Source organism: Muscardinus avellanarius (genome assembly GCF_963383645.1).
Source record: "Muscardinus avellanarius genome assembly, chromosome: 4".
Taxonomy (NCBI): domain Eukaryota; kingdom Metazoa; phylum Chordata; class Mammalia; order Rodentia; family Gliridae; genus Muscardinus; species Muscardinus avellanarius.
Window position 1 is genome coordinate 119,400,967 of NC_137789.1, and position 21,532 is coordinate 119,422,498.

General features: G+C 55.5%; 1 protein-coding gene across 1 annotated transcript in view; it reads left to right on the plus strand.

The window, feature by feature from the left end:
• The window catches only part of CDH23 (cadherin related 23), a gene marked incomplete at both ends in the record, with an annotated part of 290,863 nt that overhangs the window by 185,539 nt on the left and 83,792 nt on the right, over positions 1–21,532 (plus strand). Inside the window, 5 exons of the mRNA XM_080694821.1 lie at positions 201–278; positions 12,132–12,161; positions 12,506–12,511; positions 14,128–14,277; positions 14,692–14,850. Of these exons, the coding sequence (XP_080550947.1) occupies positions 201–278; positions 12,132–12,161; positions 12,506–12,511; positions 14,128–14,277; positions 14,692–14,850 (423 nt within the window). The remainder of the gene's footprint in view (positions 1–200; positions 279–12,131; positions 12,162–12,505; positions 12,512–14,127; positions 14,278–14,691; positions 14,851–21,532) is intronic.

Below are 21,532 nucleotides of genomic sequence, written 5' to 3' on the forward strand. Positions count from 1 at the left end.
GTGATCCAGACACCTCCTAATTTAGTCTCATCCGTAAATGTAATTAGCATGCTATTTGCACCAGGTCCCACCCTGGCAGGGGTGTGAAACACACCTTTATGACAGCTGCGGTGCCAGGACCCATCCCTCACCCCCTCTCCACCACAGCTCCTGTGGCTTCCAGCCCAAGTTCCCTCCAGAGTCCGGGGTTGTTCTTTCAGGTTGGATTTGAGGAGTGGTCCCCCTCCCCACACCCACCACCACCCACACCCCAAGCTGGGCTGGAGAGGCAGGAAGTGGTAGGAATCATTTCTCCACCATCCTTCTGTGGGTGCCAGCCACACATGGTGGCCTCTGCGGGTGCCAGCCAGCCCAGTTTCACCTTAGACAGTGATTCTGCTCACTCCACTCGCAGTCCCCCGCACAGTGCTAGGAATGGGGTAGCACACACAGCTGCCCATCGTGCCTTGTGTCTCACCCGTCAAGGTGTTCATGGGCTGTGAAATATCCTAATCACCAAGTCACAGGAACCACAGAGCCCCACTGGGCAGCTGCACTGAGGGTGCCCTGCAGGAGGGCAGGAGCCTGCTCTCAGCCCACACTGGCTCTGCTCTCCTGGGCTCCTGCTAACTGTTCCCCAAAGGGGAGAGTGGGACAGGGGTGGGGGCAGGGGACAGGATTGCTTGGTGAGACCAGTGTCATGGCTGTGTGACTCATCTATGCAGGCTTAGGCCAGACCTTCCTACCTGCCTCCGGCCTCAGTTTCTCCACCTGTTAAAAGGAATTTGTCAAAGAAAATTGAGAACAGGAAGGAGCCAGCAGTAGGTTATACTCTCGCCGCCCTGGCAGGTGCAACGCGTGGCTCCCCAGTGTGGCCCTGACAAATGCTCCTCTCACATGAGCAAAACTGGGCTCAGAGAGGAAACCTTCTGTGGAAGGCCACAGTGTGCCAGATGATTTTTAAGTCCAGCTCACAAACAGGTTAGTGGGCACCCACAGACCAGGGCAGGGAAGAGAGGGATGTGCTTGAGATCCCCCATTGTGAGGGGTCTACTTGTCCCCTCTGTCACTCAGCAGCTACGAGCCGAGCACCTGCCAGGGGCCATTCCAGGTACCTTTGTCAGTGAGCACAGCGAAGCCCCACCCCAGGGCAGCTGGTCTTTAAGAGGGAAAACAACAAAAAAGCTGGGTTGAAGGTTAGAGAGGACAGGAGAGGCCTTTCTGATGAGACAACATTGGAGGAGAGAGCTCTGAGGGACCGGCCCTCGGATGCCCTGTGGAAGGGCATTCTGGAGAGAGGGATGAGCAGGTGCCGGGCGCTGAGGCAGGGTGTGCGTGTGTGGGAGGAGCGGGGACCCGGGGACAGGGGGTCAGGACCAGGACAGGGCGAGTCGGGCTTTGCCTCACAGGAGCAGAGCAGGAAGTTGCCCGAGAGTCAAGAGTAGGGAGAGACTCAGTGTGACTGACTGAAACTTCAGAAGGACACACTAGGGAAACCACCCAAAGGCCCATGAGCGGGTGGTGAGTAGACAGAAGAACCCGTGTCTACACTGGTGTCGCCTGGCCATCATAGGAAGGCACTGCAGCCACTGTTCTGCGGAGACAAGGCCATGCCGGGGGGAAGGCAATCAGACACGAAGGCCTGGTCCTGTGTGATGCCTTTGTGTGAAACATCTGCGGAGATGGGAAATGGATTTGTGGTTACCGGGGTCTGGGGCTGGTGAGGGATACCAAGCTGCTCTTGAGTGATGCAAATGTGCGGCACAGCCAGGCAGGACAGTCAAGACCGCCGACTTGCACACTAAGATGCTTGCAATGGTGACTTTCAGGGGTTATGAATTTTACTTTAATTTTTTTAAAAGATTTTTACAGAGCCGGATGTGGTGGCACACACCTGTAATCCTGGTACTTGGGAGGCTGAGACAGGAGGATCACAGGTTCCAGGCCAGCCTCAGCAACTTAGTGAGACCCTGTTTTAAGATAAAAAGGCTGGGGGTCTAGCTCAATAATGAAATGTCCCTGCATTCACCAAGGCGGGGGGAGATTTTTACAGTGTGCCTTGCTGCCAGGGTTGGCACAGGTGCACAGACAGTGAAGGGCAGGGGCTATGTCTAGGAGGTAAAGCCAGGCTCCGAGGGGGCGCAGCACTGCTGTGGGTGAGTAGCCCACTAGCCGCTGCCCCTGTCTAGGAGGGACATTCAACAGAGTTTGCTGCCTGGGGTTGGGGAGCAGCAGCGCCTGCTGCTTGGCCTGGGCAGATAGGAAAAGGGAGCTCTCGCTTGGGTTCCGCAGGTAGGGGAAGGTCTCAGCTTCCACCGCATTCTGATTGCCATGCTTGGTGGACGTGGAATGCTGGGAGGGCAGGCGGGTGTGCTGGGAGATGGCCAACGAGCAGCTCAGTGGTGGGCACCCCGACTTGTAGCATTCCATGATCTCTGTGGAGGCCAATGTCAAGTGACTGACATTGGCTTCCCTGGGGCTGTGTGTGGTCCAGGCTTTGGGTGGCAGTGGATGTGCCACCAGTGTCAGCAGTGTCCAAAGCCAGGCCCAGGGCTCAGCAGGGCAGGGGTGTGTCTAGAGCAGAGAGGAGGCGGGCTGGGCAGCCCTGGGGCCCCCTGACCTTTCGCCTTAGAGGAGAAGCCGCTGAGCGAGCAAAGAGGACCATGAGAAGGAGCCGCTGTAAGGGAAGGGGAGCACTAAGAGAGCATGGGATGATGGAGGAGGGAAGTGGGGGAGGGGAGGACTCAAGATGGGGAGGCAGATAGCCCTGATGTCTGTGTCTGTCAATAGTCACAAATTAGCATTCGTGTCTGTGTTTACTTTTCTGCGTTTGGCATAATGATTCGTTTTAATTGCCCTCATTAGGGGATGTCCAAACCTGCCAACTGGCAGAGCAGGCTCCGCTTTTTATCCCCCAGCCTGCAGAGCCCTCCTGGCACAGGAGGCAGCTGGGGATGGGACTGTGCTAGAGACACAGACTGCTGGGGTGGAACGAGAACCGGCTCTCAAATGCATGAGCGAGGGAAGCCCGTGTCTAGTGCTGTGTTATTCTAGGTCATTCTCAGGCAGCTTAGGAACAGAGGACTGGTCAGCAGTTGCCGGGGTTAGGGTGAGAAAAGGTGGTTGTAAAGGGATAGAAGGAGGCAGTTTATTGGAGCAGCAGGATGTTCTGTATCCTGGTTGTGGGGGAAGTAAGAATCTCTACATGTGTTAACCGGGCGTGGTGGCGCACGCTTGTAATCCCCGCGCTTGGGAGGCAGAGACAGGAGGATCGCGCAGGTTCGAAGCCAGCCACGCGCGCTGGCTTAGGAGACCCTGTTTCCAAATAAAAAATGTAAAAATAGGTCTGGGAGTGTAGCCCGGAGATAGAAGGGCTTCCAGGAACCCCAGTACCACCAAAAAAAAAAAAAAAAAAAAAAGAATCTCTACATGTGTTAAAATTTATAGGACTAGATACCCCAAATTTCCATTTGGGAGGTATTCATTTAAAAGTATTGAAGATCTCCTCACCCACCTGCCCGCCCCAAATTAGACGTGCCAGCACCAGCAACATTAGTGGTGGGCTTCTAGACACTTAGCGCCGGCCTCCGTGCAGTGGTAAATCAGCAAGAATGCAATGCACACCCCTCTGTCTAGCCAGAAAGGCAGGCTGACGGCCTTGAATGCTGCTAGGAGTTGGGACCCAACTAGGAGGCTAGGATTCTAGTTAGGCTAGAATCACCTAACTAGAGCCACTGGTGATTCTTGAGAACGGGTGAGCGCCTCAGTGCTTCCTTTTAGGCTAATTGACCTGGTCACATGGAGAGTGGAGATAGTGACAGAGGGCTGCAGTGGAGGACACAGATGGGCTGGAGGTCAGGGTCCAGCCCTTTGGGGTGTGAGGTCTGTGGGAGGGGCAGGTAGGATGGAGCTGGGATTTGAAGTTCAGATGGGAGTGACAGACGCTTAAAAGGGCAGGCTGGGGAGGGACTAGATAGAGAGGAAGAAGGCCAGAGCTGCCATGGTCCTGCCGGGCAGAGGCCAGTCCCTCCTGACTTCCTCTTGATGTCTCTGAATCCAGTTCTCTCCTCCTCCTCCTCCTCCTCTTCCTCCTCCTCCTCTTCTTCCTCCTCCTCCTCCTTTCCCTCCTCCTCCTCCTCCTTCTCCTCCCCTTCTACATCTCTGATTTGTCTCTCAAACTCATGAATTGCTAGCTAAACACACACACAAGTGCACACACACACACACACACACACACATACACACACATGTCATTCACCCACACAGTCTTTCCTTGTCCACTCAACCACGCCCACTGTGTGGCCACACATGCGTCTTGGAAGGTGTCCAGTCCGAGGGGCCCTTTGCCCTTTGATTCTCAGGGCAGCCACCTGGAGCCCTGCACCCTGTCCCAGAACGAGACCCATTTCTCAGGACACTTGCGGAGTCTTTGTTGGTGAGGAGGGGGTTCTGTGACCAGGCAGCTCCCTCCCTGATCAAGGGCTAGGAAGGGAAGGCCTTGCTCTTGCCTCTTAAGACACCAGGTTCATGGCTGCCTCTGGCAGTGGGATTTTCCTTTTTGAATAGCAGCCACAAGAGGACAGTTTGTCAAGGCCATAAAGTAGGTCAGCTCCGGCTGTCTCCTCTCCTGCCCCATGCACCCATCTCAGTCCCTTTTGCCATCCCCAGGCCCTGGAGGACCCGTTAACTATTGGGGAGAAACAGTGAAATAGAGCGGTGTGATTGGCGGCTGGAAGTGCCCCTTCTGGTTTCCATGGGCATCTGGATGTCTCTTCCTTGCCACTCATTTCTCTTCAGGGTGGGGGGGGCTCAACATCCTGGCGGGGCCTGCTGGGGCCACTTCACTCCACTAAGAACCTACTGGGCTAATGGCTTTGCTCCCTATGGCTCAGCTTAGCCTGAAAAGTTGACTCTCACCAAAATGGCTATTGACTTGGAGCTGGAATGGCCAGTTCCAAGTGTGGGGTGGGTTCAGTGAACTTAGCCAGATCCTGTGGGCACAGAGGGACCTAAGGCCACTCGACATGATCCACTCAGAGCCAGGCTGAGCAGCCATGCCCATCCTCATTGGCAGATAACCAGAACTTTCATGCGTGCTGCATGGGGGGGGGTGGCAAGCCCTGCAGTCAGAGCAGCCTTTGGGGAGCGCCCATGGGAAACCCTTTCTTTCTATACTAACTGCAGTTTCCTGTCCCTGTACCCCTGCACACCTGAACAGGAATGCCAACTGCCTCTTGCTGGGCTCTCACTGATAAGCCTCGTAGAGTCAGGGACCAGCCAGTCCTGGCTGCCTGTGACTACCAGGGCCTTAGCACTGAAAGTTCCACGTCTTGGGATCACCCATAACTGGTCACCTAGAGGCAGTCCTCATCCAAGCCTGAATGGGAGACCTGCTGCCAGGGTGGAAAAGTGAGGGGAATGCAGGAGAGAGAGAGGAGGACAGAGCCTTGGGTATGATGTGGGCTGTTCTGGGTCCCTAGAGTTGGGACTCTGCCAGAGCATAGGAGAGGAGGGGGAGGGACACAAGGCAGACAGATGGTCAGGTGTAGCTGGGCTTTGGAAGTGTGAGATTCCCATAGTGCACTGGGGCGATGGGCCACAAAGGAAGAAAAACTGAATTCAGAAACACCTGTCCCTCATTTGCCTTAATGCGTGTTCCCAGTGTGTATGAGGATCCACTTCCCAGGAGAGCTGGGGCTGGCTTCAGGGCCAACACTGCCCTCTGAGTGAGGGAAGGGGGGAGGGGAGGTGTGTATGTGCAAGCGGGTGAGGAGCACCTGCCGCCCGCGCCCTCTTCCATACAGGGATAATATACTCGTCCACAATGAAAATGATGACTCTCTACCATTCTTCCTTCAAAGTGCCAGCTGCCAATAGGATTGAATTAGATTTCACAGAGGGTTTTGCCATACATGGAATTCACTAGCAAATTACTCTTAAAGAGAGAAAATAAATCATTTGGAGCAGAGATAAGCTGAAGGCAAGGTAGCCCCAGATTGATCCCGTTTGTGACACGTGTGTGGAATTCAACAGATAACCCCGGGGAGCCGGGGCGGCTGGCAGAGAGGGCCAGGCAGGGAGAGAAAGGGGAATGGGAGAGGGCAAGAAAGGAGGGGCAGAAGGGAGATGGGGGTAGACAGGGAGAAACACAGAAGAGATCCCTGGAAAGGGAAAGGTGGGAAAAGGAAAAAAGGAAGGATAGAAGGAGCGAGGAACAAGGGGAGAGGGTGTCTTGGTCCGTTTGGGTAGCTCTAGCAAACTACCACTGGCTGAGCAGCTTGTAAACATCAGAAACTTGTGCTCCTCCTTCTGGGGCCTGAGAAGAAGGACCCTGCACTTTGGGTGCCTAGTGAGAGTCAGCTTCCTCGTTCACAAACGGCCACCTCACTGTTGTCCTGCCATGGCAGAAGGGGAAGGGTCACTCGGGGTCCCTGTGTAAAGGCCCTAATCACATGCACAGGAACTCTGCCTTCCCCACCTAATCACCTCCCAAAGACCCCAGGGTCCTTGGAGATTAGGATTTCAACATACGGATGGGGGATGGGGGTGGACTCTAGTAGTCTATAGCAAAAGAGGAATGAAAGAAAGCTGAGAGAGAGGGGGTGGAGGAGCGGCGGGGAGAGAAGAGAGGAGAGAAATGAAGGCACAGGAGAGAGATCTTGGGTGGGTTGGAAAGCAATTTGGAAGACAAAGAAGGTGTTAAGGGCCCAGAGAGAATAACTCAGTCTGAGCTTCCCATTTTGTAGGTAAGGAAACTGAGGCAGAGAGAGAAAAGGGTGTTCCCTAGTCACATGGCAAGGAATGGCTGCTCCAGAGGAAACCACTTTCTGACCTCAGATCTGGGCTAGTGAGGAGTCCAGGAAGGGATGGTGGGATGGGGTCTGGAGGCACAAGCATCTCCCTGAGCCTGGCTGCAGGCCTGAGTGGTGGCCACGGCCAGGGAGGGAAAGAGAGCCTCCAGGTGGCCAGGCAAGCCTGGACCATGGAAGAGAAAGATAGCAGGACCCAGCTACCAACCGCGTGACCTGGGCTTCATTTCTTGGGGGACAGAGACAGTGACTCCACAAGGCTCCTGCCCCTGCCCTCTGGCTAAGATATAGGCAGCCTGGACGAGGCACCAGTGGGCAAATCCCTTGGTGCCTGCACACCACGGACCCACCTCTGCCCATCTGTCCCTCTGGTTCCTGGCAGTTCTAGAGAGCAGCCCCTGCCCCACCCTCGCTAGAACAAGAATGGCTCCTCTTTAAGGAGCATTTGCTTGTTCCAAGCACTTGACCTAGATTGTGTAGCTCACAAACAATAGCCCACCAGGTAGACTTTATTCTTCCCATTTTGAAGATGAGGAAGCTGAGGCTTAAAGACGTAGAAACATTTGTGTAAAATCACAGAGTTGAAAAGGCAATGCCTGTGTCTGAGCTCAGGTCTGGCTCCAAAGGTGGTTTTAACCACCACTGCGGTTTCAGGCCCTGGAATCTGGGTCCAGGGGCTCTTTTCTGGCAGGCTTGAGTCCTGGGCAGTGTTTCTGCCAGGGCCTCTCTCTGCGCTCCAGGTCCCCAGCCCCGTTCCCAGCTTGGGTTCCAGAGACCTCGCTGCCCACAGGCTCTGGGGCCTCAGAAGGCCCTGGTCATTCTGGATCTTGCTCACACACCACCCCCCGGCACACAGCTGGCCTTGGTCCTTGTCCTTCCCCAGTCCACCCGGCATTCACATAACCCTGGACCTTCCCCTTCTACTGAGAGGAACAAAGGTCCTCTAGGGGCATCTTATAGCTCCCCCCGGGGGGGGGGGGTAAGGGTCCCTTCACATTTCAGGTAAAAAGGGCAGACAAGGCTTCTGCCTTTACAGACTCCCTCTTAGGAAAACACAATTCACACGTGTGCAAACATGCTGGGTCACACTTACACACTGCCTCCTTCTGCCCCAAGAAGCGTTCCATTCTCGCCACTTCCCGTGGAGAGATCAGGCTCTAAGAGAAGCGAGTCGCCCAACGTCACATGGTGGGGAAGGGGCTGAGTCTGCTCCCCAGCCTTGACCCCCCGTTCTTTAGTGCCCACTGGGCCACTGCCCGGGCACCACTTGACCAATTTCAGAGAGCAGGGCCAACTGGAGTCACCGCAGCAGGGGGAGACAGCTGGAGCCCAAGGGAGGGAGGGGTGTCTGCAGGGCTCCTGTCCAAGGCGAAGCCTGGAGTGCAGGTCAGGCCTTCCTCCCTATAGGGACTGGGCCACCTGCAGATGGAGCTCAGAGGTCAGGCCAGCCCCACCCAACCCAGGACAGGGGCCTGAGTCTACCTCTAGGACCAGGAAAGACCATGTGCCTGTGGTTAGACACGTCAGCATCTGCCCCCAGGGCTGTGGCGAGCACAGTGAGGTGAGGTCTGTAGAGGCCCCCTATGTAATGAACCTCCATAAAGGGCTGGGAAACCTGCATGGTGGCGCATGCTTGTAATCCTAGCACTTGGGAGGCCGAGACAGGAGTATCACAGGTTCAAGGCCAGTCTCAGCAATTTGTGAGGCCCTTTGCAACTTAGTGAGACCTTGTCTTAAAATAAAGAATAAAATAAGTCTGGGGGTGTAGCTCAGAGATAGAATGCCCCTGGGTTCAATTAATTAAAATTAAAAAATAAAGGGCTGGGAAAATGGACCTAGTATGTGAGTACTTAGAATGCTTAAGCCCTGGGGTCCATCCCCAGTGAAAGAGGAGGGATAGAGGAAAAGAATAAGGGGGGAGGAGAATGGATGTAAGAAAGAAAGGGAGGGAGGGAGAGGAAGGAAGGAAGGAAGGAAGGAAGGAAGGAAGGAAGGAAGGAAAAAAGAAGAAAAGAAAGGGAGGGAAGAAGAGAGGTAGGGAGAGAAATGGAGGAATGAAGGGAGGAGAGAGAACATAGGAAGCAGAAGAGCCGCCCTGAGTCAGGGGTCACTGGGCTGGACTAGGCTGGGGTCTGCTAGTTCTGGGAATCACAAAGCCACCAGGAGGGAAAGTCCTTCCTGGGCAGGGCAGCAGCTGTCCTGGCTGCGGCAAGGCCACCCTGCGTCTCCAGGAGCGGGAGGGGTTGGGGCACGGCTGGGGGAGCCTGGGAAGGCGGCCCCTTCTGGCAGCAGCTGATAAGGCGCTGCCCTCCGCAGGGGGTGGGAAGGCTGCATCACTGGGAGCAATTGGGGCAGGACAGCAGGAGCCAGGAGTGATTTCACGCCTGTGTCCCCCTCCCAATAAATAAATAAAGCAGAGCCTTGGCGGAGGCCTCCCTGCGGGCAGCCAGCTCCCCAGCCCGCCACAGCTGGGCTCTGGGACCCGAGGCAGCTGCCAATCAGCCTCCTCATCACCTCCGCAGCTGGAGAATTTAATCCACTGGCTCCTCTCTCCACACACAGGGGGGTTCCTTTTGATGTCCTCTTTATCTCCTTTTTCAACAAAATTGCCCCCTCCACAGCTCTAAGAGCACCTCCCACCCTAGGACAGCCGCACCGCACCCCATGAGACAAGGACACAGAGGAGGCCCCACGTGCACCCTCCACTTGCTGACCTTGGCTGGGTGCTAGTCCCACCCTAAGGGCTTGGTTCACCCACTTTGGCTTGGGGGCTGGTAGGGAACACTCTCCAGCCAGCTCTGGGACTGTTCAGAGTTCAGATCCCTCTGACAAAGCCCTGTGGCTTGAACAGTTATGCTTTCTGGCCTCAGTTTCCTTTTCTGTAAAAGGGGTGGAGGGATGCCAACACCATCTGGCCATGCTTAAAATTCTGATGATACTGAGTTGGGGTTTGAGAAGTAGAAGCTGTTGTGATAGAAGGGTTCCAGCAAGGGCTGGGCTATGGGTTCACATCAGCTTAGCCAACAGGGAAACAGGGACACACACACACACACACACACACACACACACACACACACACAGTCAAGGGCTGACAGTCACAAGTCAGGTCAAGTGGGTACTGGCCTGTTTAGGAGGTTCTGAAAGGGCCAGGCTGAGCATTTGAAAAGACTGGTCAGAGGAACACGCTGGAGGTCCCAAGACAGAAGCACATGGGTACAGACAACTCAGTGTCAGGCCTGAGTGAGATTCCCACCTCTAGGGCAGATCAGAAAAAATGATACCCTCAGAGCTCTCCAAAAAGGGCCAGGAACCTGCCAGAAGGCCCATACCCTCTGGGTGCCCCCACCTTTCCAGATACGTAACCTGCGCCCACATGCAGCTCACCCTGTCTCCCCAGGCGCCTCTTCTGTCCCTCACTGTTGACTTCAAGGACCAGCACAGCCCATCCTTGTTTGCTTACCATACCTCGCAGATGGATTTTCTGCAGTGCTCAAACTTGCTGCCTCCCAGCCATTGCTGTGGCCCAGTGGCTCTCACACCCAGGGACACCTGGAGGGCTCTTCTGAACTGGCCACACCATGGAGATCTGGATCCAGCAGAGCTGGGTGGTGGCTCCCAAATCTGCATTTCTAACCCAAGGCTCCCAGCACGTGGGAGCACCTCCTGCCTCATCCTCAGCTGCGGGCCCAATGTCCTAACTCCAGGTTCTAAAGTGAAGGGCAGCGCATGGAGGAACAGACAACCTGGATCTAGAGCAGTACTAGAACAGTACACACCCTGAGGCCTGGGGGCCCAGCTCTTCCAGGCTGATTTCCCTAGTCTAGGATACAGCTTCGAAGTGGGGTGCTTTTTTTTTTTTTTTTTCAGTACTGGGGATTGAACCCAGGGCCATTCTACCTCTGAGCTACACCCCAGCCCTATTTTTTTTTATTCTTTATTTTGAAACAGAGTCTCACTATGTTGCAGAGGGCCTCACAAATTGCTGAGACTGGCCTTGAACCTGTGATCCTCCTGTCTCAGCCTCCCAAGTACAGGGAGTACAAGAGTGAGCCACCACACTCGCTGAAGTGGGGTACTTTAAAGTGTCAGGCCTCGGCCGGGCGTGGTGGCGCACGCTTGTAATCCGCGTGCTTGGGAGGCAGAGACAGGAGGATCATGTGGGTTCGAAGCCTGCCGCGCTGGCTTAAGAGACCCTGTTTCCAAATATAAAACAGCAAAAAATAGGTCTGGGAGTGTAGCCCAGAGGTAGAAGGGCTTCCAGGAACTCCAGTACCACCAAAAAAAAAAATAATAATAATAATAATAATAAATAAATAAATAAAATTAAAAAATAAAGCGTCAGGCCTGAGTGGGCCACTTCACAGACCTGTTTCACTTGCCCCTTCAAGGTTCACTAGAACATCTTTCTGCGCTTTGCCCCTTCTAGACTGCTGAGGGCGCCCCAGGACTCCCCTGCCCGCTGATGTCTTCTCTTCACTACTTTGCCACCAATTTTCTGTGCCAGCTCAGGCAGCCCACTCCACCTCTCTGAACTCAGTTTTCACAGGAGGCCCCTGCATTGCACCCCCTACCTTTTGGGAAGAGGCTCACATAGGGTAGCTAAGAGCTGTTGGCGCCCAGTTGCTTCCTGAGCACCTGCTGTATGCCTGGCTCTGGTAGATGGATTTACACGGCAAGTGCAGCCTCAAGGGGTTCCCGACACTCCAGGATAACCGGGGAGGGGGCGGGGGGGTGCACTCCATGGAAGCACTCTATATTACTAAATGAAACCTGGCAAATCCTTGCTACTTTTTATTTGTGGGTGTGGTACTGGGGCTTGAACCCAGTGGCATTCTAACATTGAGTTACACCCAGCCTCCCCCCCACCCCTTTTTAATTTCGAAACAAGGTCTTGCTAGGTTGCTGAGGCTGGCACTGAACCTGCGATCCTCTAAAGTGTTTAGAACAGTGCCTGGCAGTAGGTGCTCAGCAAACGAGTGCTGTTTTGTTATTGTCTTTATCAGCAGTGGCCTCTGCCCTCTGTACGTACAGTTTGGGAACAATCACCAAGACTCAGTTTTAAGTAAAAAAAAAACTCACCTCAGAGCAATTTGTATATTAAGTAACTGTTTGTATCAAGGGAGGAAACATCTGTATCTATCACTATTTATAAACATATATCTCATAGTAAGGATTTCCTGGGGAAAGAGACCCAAGAATGGGGTGCAGTGGTTGCCTCTGAGAACTGCCTGGGGGCAGAGAGAGGTGAGAGGGAGATGTGGTATGTTCCCTTTACACTTTTGAGCTATTGAAAGACTTTCCAAGTCTCTAAGACATGACAGTGTTGGGGGCCATTTCTTGCAGGAGTTCTGTCGGGGCTCCCAGAAGCAGGATGTAGGGCTGGTATAGGGACATGGGTCACTGCAAACCCATGCTTATGGCCACCTGGGTGGGAGGAGGAGGCTGCCCTCCTCTGACTGCATCCTCCCTGCCCTGTCCCCTCTGCCTGAGTCCAAGCCTGTCCTCCACTCAGGAGCCCTGGAGGCGGCCCACAGAGGTCCCAGGGGCTGCTTGTCTGGAGCTGACTGTGGTCCTGGGGTCATCTTGCCCCTCTCCTTTACCCCGGCTCAAGGTTCACCATCTTTGCTTTTTCTCTCTGGTTCCTTCCTCCTCTGGCTCCCCTCCGGCTCTTCCTCCCTGTCTCCATGCCATCTGACTGATGATTCTCCCCCTGATAGAACCTGGTAAGTGAGTCTGGCTGGGAGGGCAGGGCTGGGCCGGGCCATGGTGGTCACTGTGGGGATGATATTTCTCTGCCCCCACCCCTTGGGCCTCTGGGTCCTGTGGTCGAGGGCCAGGGAAGGGAGAGGCATTGTGTCTCCTGTTCAGGGCTGTCACAGCTCATGGGTTTCAGCTATTAGTGCCCCGTTGGGATGTAATCGGTCCCCTCTGACCAGATGGAGTCCACAGCAGAGGGAACTGAAAATTCTGTAGCCCAACAGGCCCAGATGAGTGTTGCCCAGCACCCCTCGAGGCCTGCCGTGGGAGTCCAGGCACCACTACCTGCCTGGACTCCAGGAGTGGCAGGAGGGGGCCAACGGAGCTGAGCTCCTGCCTCTTCCAAACCTCTGTGCCAACAATAGGGCCTGCCCTGGGCCCCGGGAACAGTCACTCTGCAAGTACCCTTGCTTTGCTGATTTGGCAAAATGGAACAAACTCCAGAGCCCATAGGGAACAGCAGCGCGCGTTCCTTTCTTCCAAAGGCAAGGAGCACTGGCAGCAGCTCCAGGGCCTCAGAATCTTGGGAGCCCTCTGGCCCTGGAGGCTGTCGCTTACCGACCAAGGTCCCTGCCCTGAATGGGATAGGACTAGCCTTGCATGTAAAGATTGCCTGCTGCCACTCTCACAAGGAATGGGCTCCAGAAGGGGGTCCCTCTGTGTCCTCTGGGCAGCCACAAAGAGCAGCTGTGCTTCCTTTTTGGCTACAGATTGAACCCGGTAGGTGAGGGCACATGAGAAGAATGAGAGGTCTCGGCAAGGCCCAGGATGGGAGGCTCCTGGCTGGCCACACACTAGTCTCTCCCTAGCTAGCAGGGGAGCTTGGGGACAGTCTCCCTAATGAAGGCAGGAAGAAAAACTTGCATGACTTTTCCAGCAGCCCAGATGCCAGGGTGTCAGCGGCCACATCGCCCACCTTAGCCATGGCTCCTCCTGCTGAGCTGGGGCCTTCAGTGGCATGGAGACAGAGCACATTTTGGCACGGGGTGGGGCAAGTCAGGCAGCAGCTGAAGGCTCTATGAGCTGTGGCCTTGGGCACATTTGCCCAAGGCAATGGGCACACAGCACGAGGGCCTTGGCTGCTGGGTGCAGCAGGACCTCTGTGGGTGCAGTGTCCTCCCCGATGCACATGACCCTGAGGAGGAGCCCGTGCAGCCATATTCCTCCTGTGTCTCCTGTCCCAGCCTGCAATGGCCTTCTAATTGCTTCTCTTCCCTCTACCTCCCTCCAGCCTCTTCCCTCTTCTTTTCTCCATCGCCCCACTGGGTCTCATGGCTGGTGGACCCTTCTCTCCAAGGCTGCGGTCCCTGGGGCAGAGAAAGGGGGGCAGGAGATAGAAGAGGAACTGAAGGATAGGCAGGACAAAGGGGTATCCAACAGGAGGATGAAGGCAGAGAGTGCACAGGGACCTCTGAGACCTAGATGCAGGCAGGAGATGGTACACAGAGCAGCCAGCTGCTGCACCCCACCAGGCGGCCACCCGCTCACCTCGCCTTGCCCCCAGTGCCCTCTGCTCCCTGCTGGGCCCCTGCCTCGGCCTCCTGCACCTTTCTCACTGGTTTCTTCTCCATTCTCAACCCAGGGCCTGAACAGCATGTTCGAGGTGTACCTGGTGGGGAACAACTCCCACCACTTCATCATCTCCCCCACCTCCGTCCAGGGGAAAGCGGACATCCGCATACGGGTGGCCATCCCCCTGGACTACGAGACCGTGGACCGCTACGACTTTGACGTAAGGCCCCCCAACGCCTCCTTGGACTGGGTGGGGTTTTCAGGGAGGCAGTGGGAGGAGTGTAACACCATCCCCCTAAAACCCACCCCACCTCTTCCATCTCCCCAGTGGAGCAGAAAAGCCCAGGGGCTGGGCAGAGCCTCTTCCTTTCAAGGAGGACAGAATACATCTAGGAAATGGCTGGAATTTTCCAGGCTCCATCATACCTGCAGAAGTCCCCAGGGGGCTTTGCCATTTGCTGCCAGTCCAGGCCCTGCCCCTCCTCCATAGCAGAGTCAGTGCCACCCTGGCCCTGTGCAGCAGCGATGAGGGATTCAGCAGCACACAGCTGGGATGGGCAGGGCCAGGCCAAGGAGCAGGAGGACTCACGGGGAGACGAAGGGAGCTCACCCGGGCCCTGCTCTGCTCCCCCAGCTCTTTGCCAATGAGAGTGTGCCCGACCATGTGGGCTATGCCAAGGTGAAGATCACCCTCATCAATGAGAATGACAACCGGCCCATCTTCAGCCAGCCGCTGTACAACGTCAGCCTGTATGAGAACGTCACCGTGGGAACCTCTGTGCTGACGGTCCTGGTGAGTCCACGACTCGGAGCAGGGTGTCCCTAGCACCGAGGCTGTGCTTGTCAGTGTGTTGAAGTGTCTGTCCTCTCCATGACAGGCGGGGCTCCTGGGCCAGGCCCGGCCTGGAGGAGAATGAGATTGGGCCAAGGGTGCTCGGGCTTTCTGCCTCGTCCCTGAGAGGGGCAGAACCTGGTGAGCCAGCAGCCTGGGAAGCCCCTCTAGTGGGTGGGGGCAGGTACCAGCCGTCTCTAAGGAGAGCACCTCTCTGTATCTCAGCAGAGCAGGCTCCTTGAAATCGCCTAGGTTCCCCCAGCTGCCCTAGCCCAAGACTAGCTTTTTGGCAAGGGGCATCTCCCAGCATTCATTTATATTGTCATATTCTTGGTTGTGAGGAACAGAAACCTTTAAATGGATCGAGGGGGAAAAAATTGGCTCATGTAACTCAAAGATATAAGTGATTTCAGGCATGGCTGCATCCAGGCACTCAATTGAGCAGGAATCTATCTTCAGTGCCGGGCTCTGCTTTTCATGATGGTGGAGAGAGGCACCAGCACCTCCGGGCTTACTTCTTACCAGCTTATCAGCCCTAGTGGGGGAGAAACTTCTCTTGCAGTAGTTCCAGCCAAAGTCCCAGGACTGATTCTTAGATAGTCGGACTCTGCTGGAATCAACTATCAGGATTCTGATATGCCAATGAGGGGTCACACTTCTTTTAGTGGGCTCAGGAATTGGGCTTGGCCCTGTCCTGATTCTATGGGCTGAAAAAGGCATTTATTATACAAAGAAATGAGCTGGGATACTGAGCAGATCAAAGGGGCTGACGTTGCTATGTGAGCTCAGGGTCTTGCCCAGAGTAGGTGCTCAGCAGATGTCAAGGAGCTTAACTTCCAGCACCCCCTCCCCATCCACCTGAGGCCCCCAGAGTCCATGCCGCTGTTTCCAGCTCCGAGCTGCCACTGCCTGCCATACCAGGCCCCCTATGCTGAAGTGTGTTTACTCTACAGACAGATGGTATGAAACTGTATTGAGCCCCAGGCCCTTCCCATCTGACAGTTATTAATATTTCAAACAGATGTTTAGCTAGTCAGGCCGTCAGATGTAAACAGTAAGTCAGCTGCGGCTGTTCTTTCTGCCCCCTGCGTCCCTGGCCCACGGTTCCCAGGATCCCACCAGTGTGCTCCAGCAGTCCATCACCTGGTGCTTGAGGCCCCCTGGACCCTCCTCCACCTCTGGGAGCCCAGCCAGAGAGCGAGTGTCAGAGGCTCTGGCCTCCTGGAATAGAGGAAGAGTCTGTGGCCTCCTACCCACTTTCAGTATCAGGTGGGTGGGCGGCCAGCAGCTGCACTTCAGGGGCCTGGTACAGAGAGCGTTCTCTTCCCCTGTGGATCAGGGGCCACTTGGCAGAGTATTCTCATGTGGTACCCAGGCTTGAAGGGTGTCAAGATTACTTCCTGGAGTCCCTGCTGAGGACGGAGTTCTCACTTTGCATTCCTAAGTTCTGTGGCCCCAGGAAAGGCTGGGGAGACCTATGGAGCAGGGGTGAGGTTGAAGTGTGAGAAGGTGCGTGGCTTGACTGGTGCCCTAGAGACTGATGTGCGGGGTCCCATCCAGAAAGGCTCTGGTACACATGAGTGGAGCTCCTCACCCGGTTTTGTCCAGAGCCGGGGCAGATCTTGAGCCTGCTATGGCCACACCTAGCCTTGGCCCGGTCCTCACCTCACCAGGCTGGTGATCTTAGCCTTCTCTGTGGCTGCCAAGGGGCTCTGCATGGGGCTGCTAGCTTGGGCGGCCTCTACTTTCTGAGTTCCTTCATCCAACCCCAGGGGTTTGTGGAACTGAGAAGATATGAGGGAGGTGTGCTCTGGAAGCAGGGCCGTGGGCCCGGTCTCCCACCTTCCTGTGTGCACATCGCCCTAAGACCTTCATTTTCTCATCTTCAAAATGGGTGTGATATAGCCGGGCGTGATGGCGCATGCTTATAATCCCCGCGCTTGGGAGGCGGAGACAGGAGGATCACGCTGGTCAAAGAGACCCTGTTTCCAAATAAAAATATAAAATAGGTCTGGGAGTGTAGCCCCGGAGGTAGAAGGGTTTCCAGGAACCCCAGTACCACACACACACACACACAAAAATGGGTGTGATATCTCCTAAGGTTGCTACGACTAGGATACCAAAGCACCCATGGGTAACTCTTCACCAACCATCACCTTCCACTATCCCCAAGGTGCTTCCAGAGTTCTGAGCAGGTAGCATGTTCCCTGGGCACACCGTGATGCCACCCCACCAGGTCCCCTGCCCTGATGTTCCCCACTTCCACCAGGGTCAGCCTGATCTCTCTACCTTCTTGCCACAAGAGGGGCTGAGGCTATAGCCGTCTGCTCAGGCACTGTGAAATTCCTTCTCCCTGACCTTTTCTGGGATGTTATTTAAATGTTTCATGGGCAGTTGTGTCAGGAAAAAAATTATGAAGAGCAAGAACATGTTTCAATTTGCGCTGAAGGCTGGAGCAGAGCTGGCTGCAAGGGGCCTCCCAGCCCCCACCCCGGCCTGGCCCTGCTCTGTGGCTGGTGCTCAGGAGGTGTGGTACAGCAGTGGCTTGGGGAACTGGCTGTCACCTCCAGCCTGCATGCCCAGCAGGGCAGAGGAGCCAACTTCTCAGCTCCCTGCTCCCTGGAGCTCCTTATACCCTAAGTATAGTAAGATGTGTTTCCACTGGAGGCTTGCCCTCAGCTCAGCTCTGCCCGGGTGGCTTTGTGGGGCAGCTGTTTGGAGCCGCTTCCCTTCTTAGCTCCTCACCTGTAAGTCAAGGAAGGTGAATTGAAATGAGCCGAAGGCCTCTCCTAGGTTTAATGCCGGGGAATGGCTGGGATGACCTCTAAGGATGGTTCCATCTACTGTATCAGATGTTGCTGCCTCAAGAACACCACTGGCCCTACAGCTGCACCTGAGCCTGCACTGCAAACCCTGCACTTTGTAGGTGTCATTTCTAACCTGTAAGCAGAGGCAGCCATTCACACATTCCCGGGAGCTGCGGCCCGGGAAGGGTCAGTGAATTGCTAGCGAGTGGCTGCACTAAAAATGTCAGTTAGTCACTCCAGACCTCCTCGCTGAGCCTCCCAGGGCAGGCACCAGCCCTGGGCAGGGACACCCTTGGAGACCTGGACAAGTCACTGAGCCCCTGGGGTCCCAGTGGACCCCCTGGAGTCAGGTTCACTGGCTCCATGAGGCTGTGATACCGGTTTACTCTGCCCAGGAGGCAAGAGGACCCACTCTTGCTGTTTGTTTCACTCCTGGTGACACAGACATACCTCTCACCCTACAAGGGCCCTGCTCTCACCCACTGGCCTTGGGGCCCCTCGCCTGCTCTGCCTTCCTTCCTTCCTTCTCCTAGCCCCTGTTTGAAAGTCCTGGAAGGATTCCCAGGGCCTTCACCTCCTCACTCCTGGAACTCATTAGTTTCACCTGGTCCAGCCCTGCCTCCCTCCCCTGCCAGCTGCTGAGAGCCCTGCTGCCTCAGTGCCGGCCCTGTTCCCATCCATGACCCCTTCTCTCTCTCCTCCCCCATAGGCACCAAAGGGAGAGGGGGTGTGATGTCATTGCCCCAGGCTGGCCCTGGTGGAGGCCAGCTTCAGTCCTGCTCAGTGATGCTCCGAGTGAGGACTTCACATGCAGGGGCCTCTTCCATCATCCATCAGGGCCTCACTCCTAGCTCTGTGACTGCAGGGCACCTCCAGCCCCAGCTCCGGAGAACCCCATCCCATTCCATGCTCATGAAGACATGCAGCCAGCCATTTCCCCTGCCTTGGGGAGAGGAGTGCTCCCTGGAACTCACACAGGTCCTCCGGGTTCCTCCTGCCCCCAGCAAAAGAGCACAGATCTCTGCATTATCCATGATGGTCTCCAGCCTGCATGAGCCTCTACAGGTGGAAGATTGCTAGAAGCAAGACTTTGAAACCGGAGAGAGCCGGGTTCAAGTCCTGGCTTTTACTTATTGTCTCTGCAGGTGCAGAATTGTGTCCTAAACCCCCAGTCTGCAGAGCTTGCTGTAGGGATGATGACGATGACGATGATGATGATGATAGTGGCACTTAGCCCACGACTGTCCATGCCAGAGGCAGGAGACCCATACTAAACTGGAGCGCCAGAGGATGTCACATGGGGATGGTGTCACAGGGGAAGCTGGGCAGGGTGAGGTGACAGTCCCAGGGCAGCTGAGGCATCATGTCCAGTGGCCAGGGTTGGCAGGTCCCCACAGGAGGCAGCATGGAAAAGAGCCTAGAAAGAAGGGGAGGGGGGTCCCAAGTTGAGGATTTCGGTTGAAAATCCAAGAAACAGCTGCCTCAGGTGAGGGGCTGAAGATGAGAGCCTGCAGGGGTAGAACCCAGAGGACAGGAGGGGAGTCTAGTGGGTCACCTGGTGGCTCTGTGGAAAATGGGCCAGGGGGTGACACTGCTCCCCCACACCTCGAGCTGGAAGCTGTCTCTAGCAGCCGAGTGAGAGAGGAGGCTCCTACCATGCAGGTGGGAGAGGAGGCTGAGTCAGGACCCTCCCTTTGCCCCTCACCCACAGCCACACCAAAGTCTGGGCCCAGGTCAGGGCAAAGGCCTCACCTCTTGCATCCCCGGCCAGCAGAGTGCGCCCATCTCATCTCCACCTGACTGACCATCTGCGCCTTCATAGAAGTCAAGCACTTGGGGCTGGCCGGGGACCCTTAGTCCCATTCAGGGCCCTGCCTCAGCTTCTTGCTGGCAGGCTGGCCTTGGGCAGATTACCGGGTGTCTGGGATTCCGTTTCTGCCTCTGTAAAATGGGCGGGGCATATTTCCCAGCCTAGCAGTGTCATGAAATGTTATATGTCCTGGTCCTGGTTCCGATCCAGAGCCTATGAACCGTGAGTACTCCCTGAGTGGTACTGGGGCCCCTGTTGTGTCTGGCTCCAGGGCTCTCTGTGGCTTTCAAGAATGACAGCCTCTCTGCTTCAGATGGTGTTGGTTTGACATGATTCTACCCTTATACAAAGCTGGTGACAGAAATTGCCCACATGAATTATTAGTAAGTCTGAGAGATGATAATACAGCCCCATCTGGACACTTTAGCAAAACCCAAAGAGGACAAGAAGGTCAGTCTAGGGAAGATAGACAGCCCTGGCACCTCTGCCTGAGAAGCTTGAAGCTGAGCTTCCCTACCAGCCTGGGCCTGCCTGGTCCTCCAGTCCTTGATCCCACCCCCTCCTGACACCCCTCACCAGGGGCATCTTAATTGATCTCATTGTTCTCAAGCCCCTTGAGACCGAGACTCCAGCTGTGCTTAAACAGAATAAAATCTCTTCCAATTTCCCCACCGTTTAAAAGAAAATTGAATTCTTTATCTATCTGGGGAGGGGAGAAGAGGGAGGGAGAGAAAGGAAAGAGAGGAGAGAGAGAGGGAGAAAGATTGATTCACACAAATAGTAAATAGTGAATCACTCAGCCCTGCTTCCAAGCTCATGACAAGGCCTTTGTAGTCACAGCCTCCCCTATTTTGGGGTATCTCGGGCTGTCCTTCTAGGCCCCCTGAATCCACTCTTGGTCCATCCCCAATCCAAGGGCTGAGTGCCTGTGCAGGGTGGAGGAGCTGGGAGGAGGTCAGAGGCCCAGTGGCTGACAGAGATTGACAGGTCTGTAGTTCCACTGTCTGTCAGGCCCCAGTGCTCCTCACCTGTGTTTATCTCCTTAATCTAAATATCAATCCATAAAACTGAAATGGGAGGGAATGAGAGGTAGGAAAGGTGCTAAGGAAAGAGCTCTTCCCTGGCCAGGACCAGTGAGGGCCGGGCGGCAGGGGGCTGCTGGGGGTGGGGGGTGCTCCAGGCTTGAGTCAGGTTGCTAAGCTAGGGCTCCCCCACCTCTATGCCTGAAGTGAATTGTCCTGGACCTTGTGTGAGGTCTGACTGTTTTCAGCAAGTTGGCCATTCAACTTATCGATTTCTAGAAAATTGATCTAAGGCCCCAGGGCCGCCGGTTCTCAAAGCTCCACAGCCTCTGTCATTGGTGCCTCCAGAAGCCCCCACCTGGATGGGGGGAGCTCTGTCTGCTGCTGACCTTTATTCTTTTACCAAAGCAAGAGGACACTTGTTAATGGCTCAGGCCTGCCCAATGGGTGTTGGGAGCTTTGGCACTTGACAGCCCATTATGCATGTCTTCGAGAGCCACCAACCGAAGGAACTGAGGCCCACAGAGGTCCAGTACGCTGCCTGAGGTCAGCCAGCTATGAGTGGCCAAGCCAAGGTGCAGACTCCGGCCTGGCCGGCTTCAGGCCCTGCCTCCCCGCCTCTCTGCCAGCCATCGTCAGAATGATAAGCTCCAGCCTCTTGTTGGAATCTGCTGCCCCCGGGCCCCGGGGAGAGTGGCCTTGCCAAGTAGGGCTGATCACTTACTCCGTGACCTTGAGCAGGGCCCCCTGCTCCGCAGCCCTCAACGTCCTGATCTGGAAAATGAAGGGATGGTGCTGGACACTCTCCAAGGCCCCTGTGCTAACGACATGTGACTGCTGCCCCTAGACTGTTACCCACCCCCATCCTGCAAGCCTGTTGGAAGGCACCCTTCCGTAGCTTAGCTGCTGATTGCTCTGGCTCAAGCAATTGCTCAGAGGATACCGAAGCGAGGAAAATGGACCCCCTGGGAAAGCGGACAATGGGTAGCTGTACGAGTGGCCAG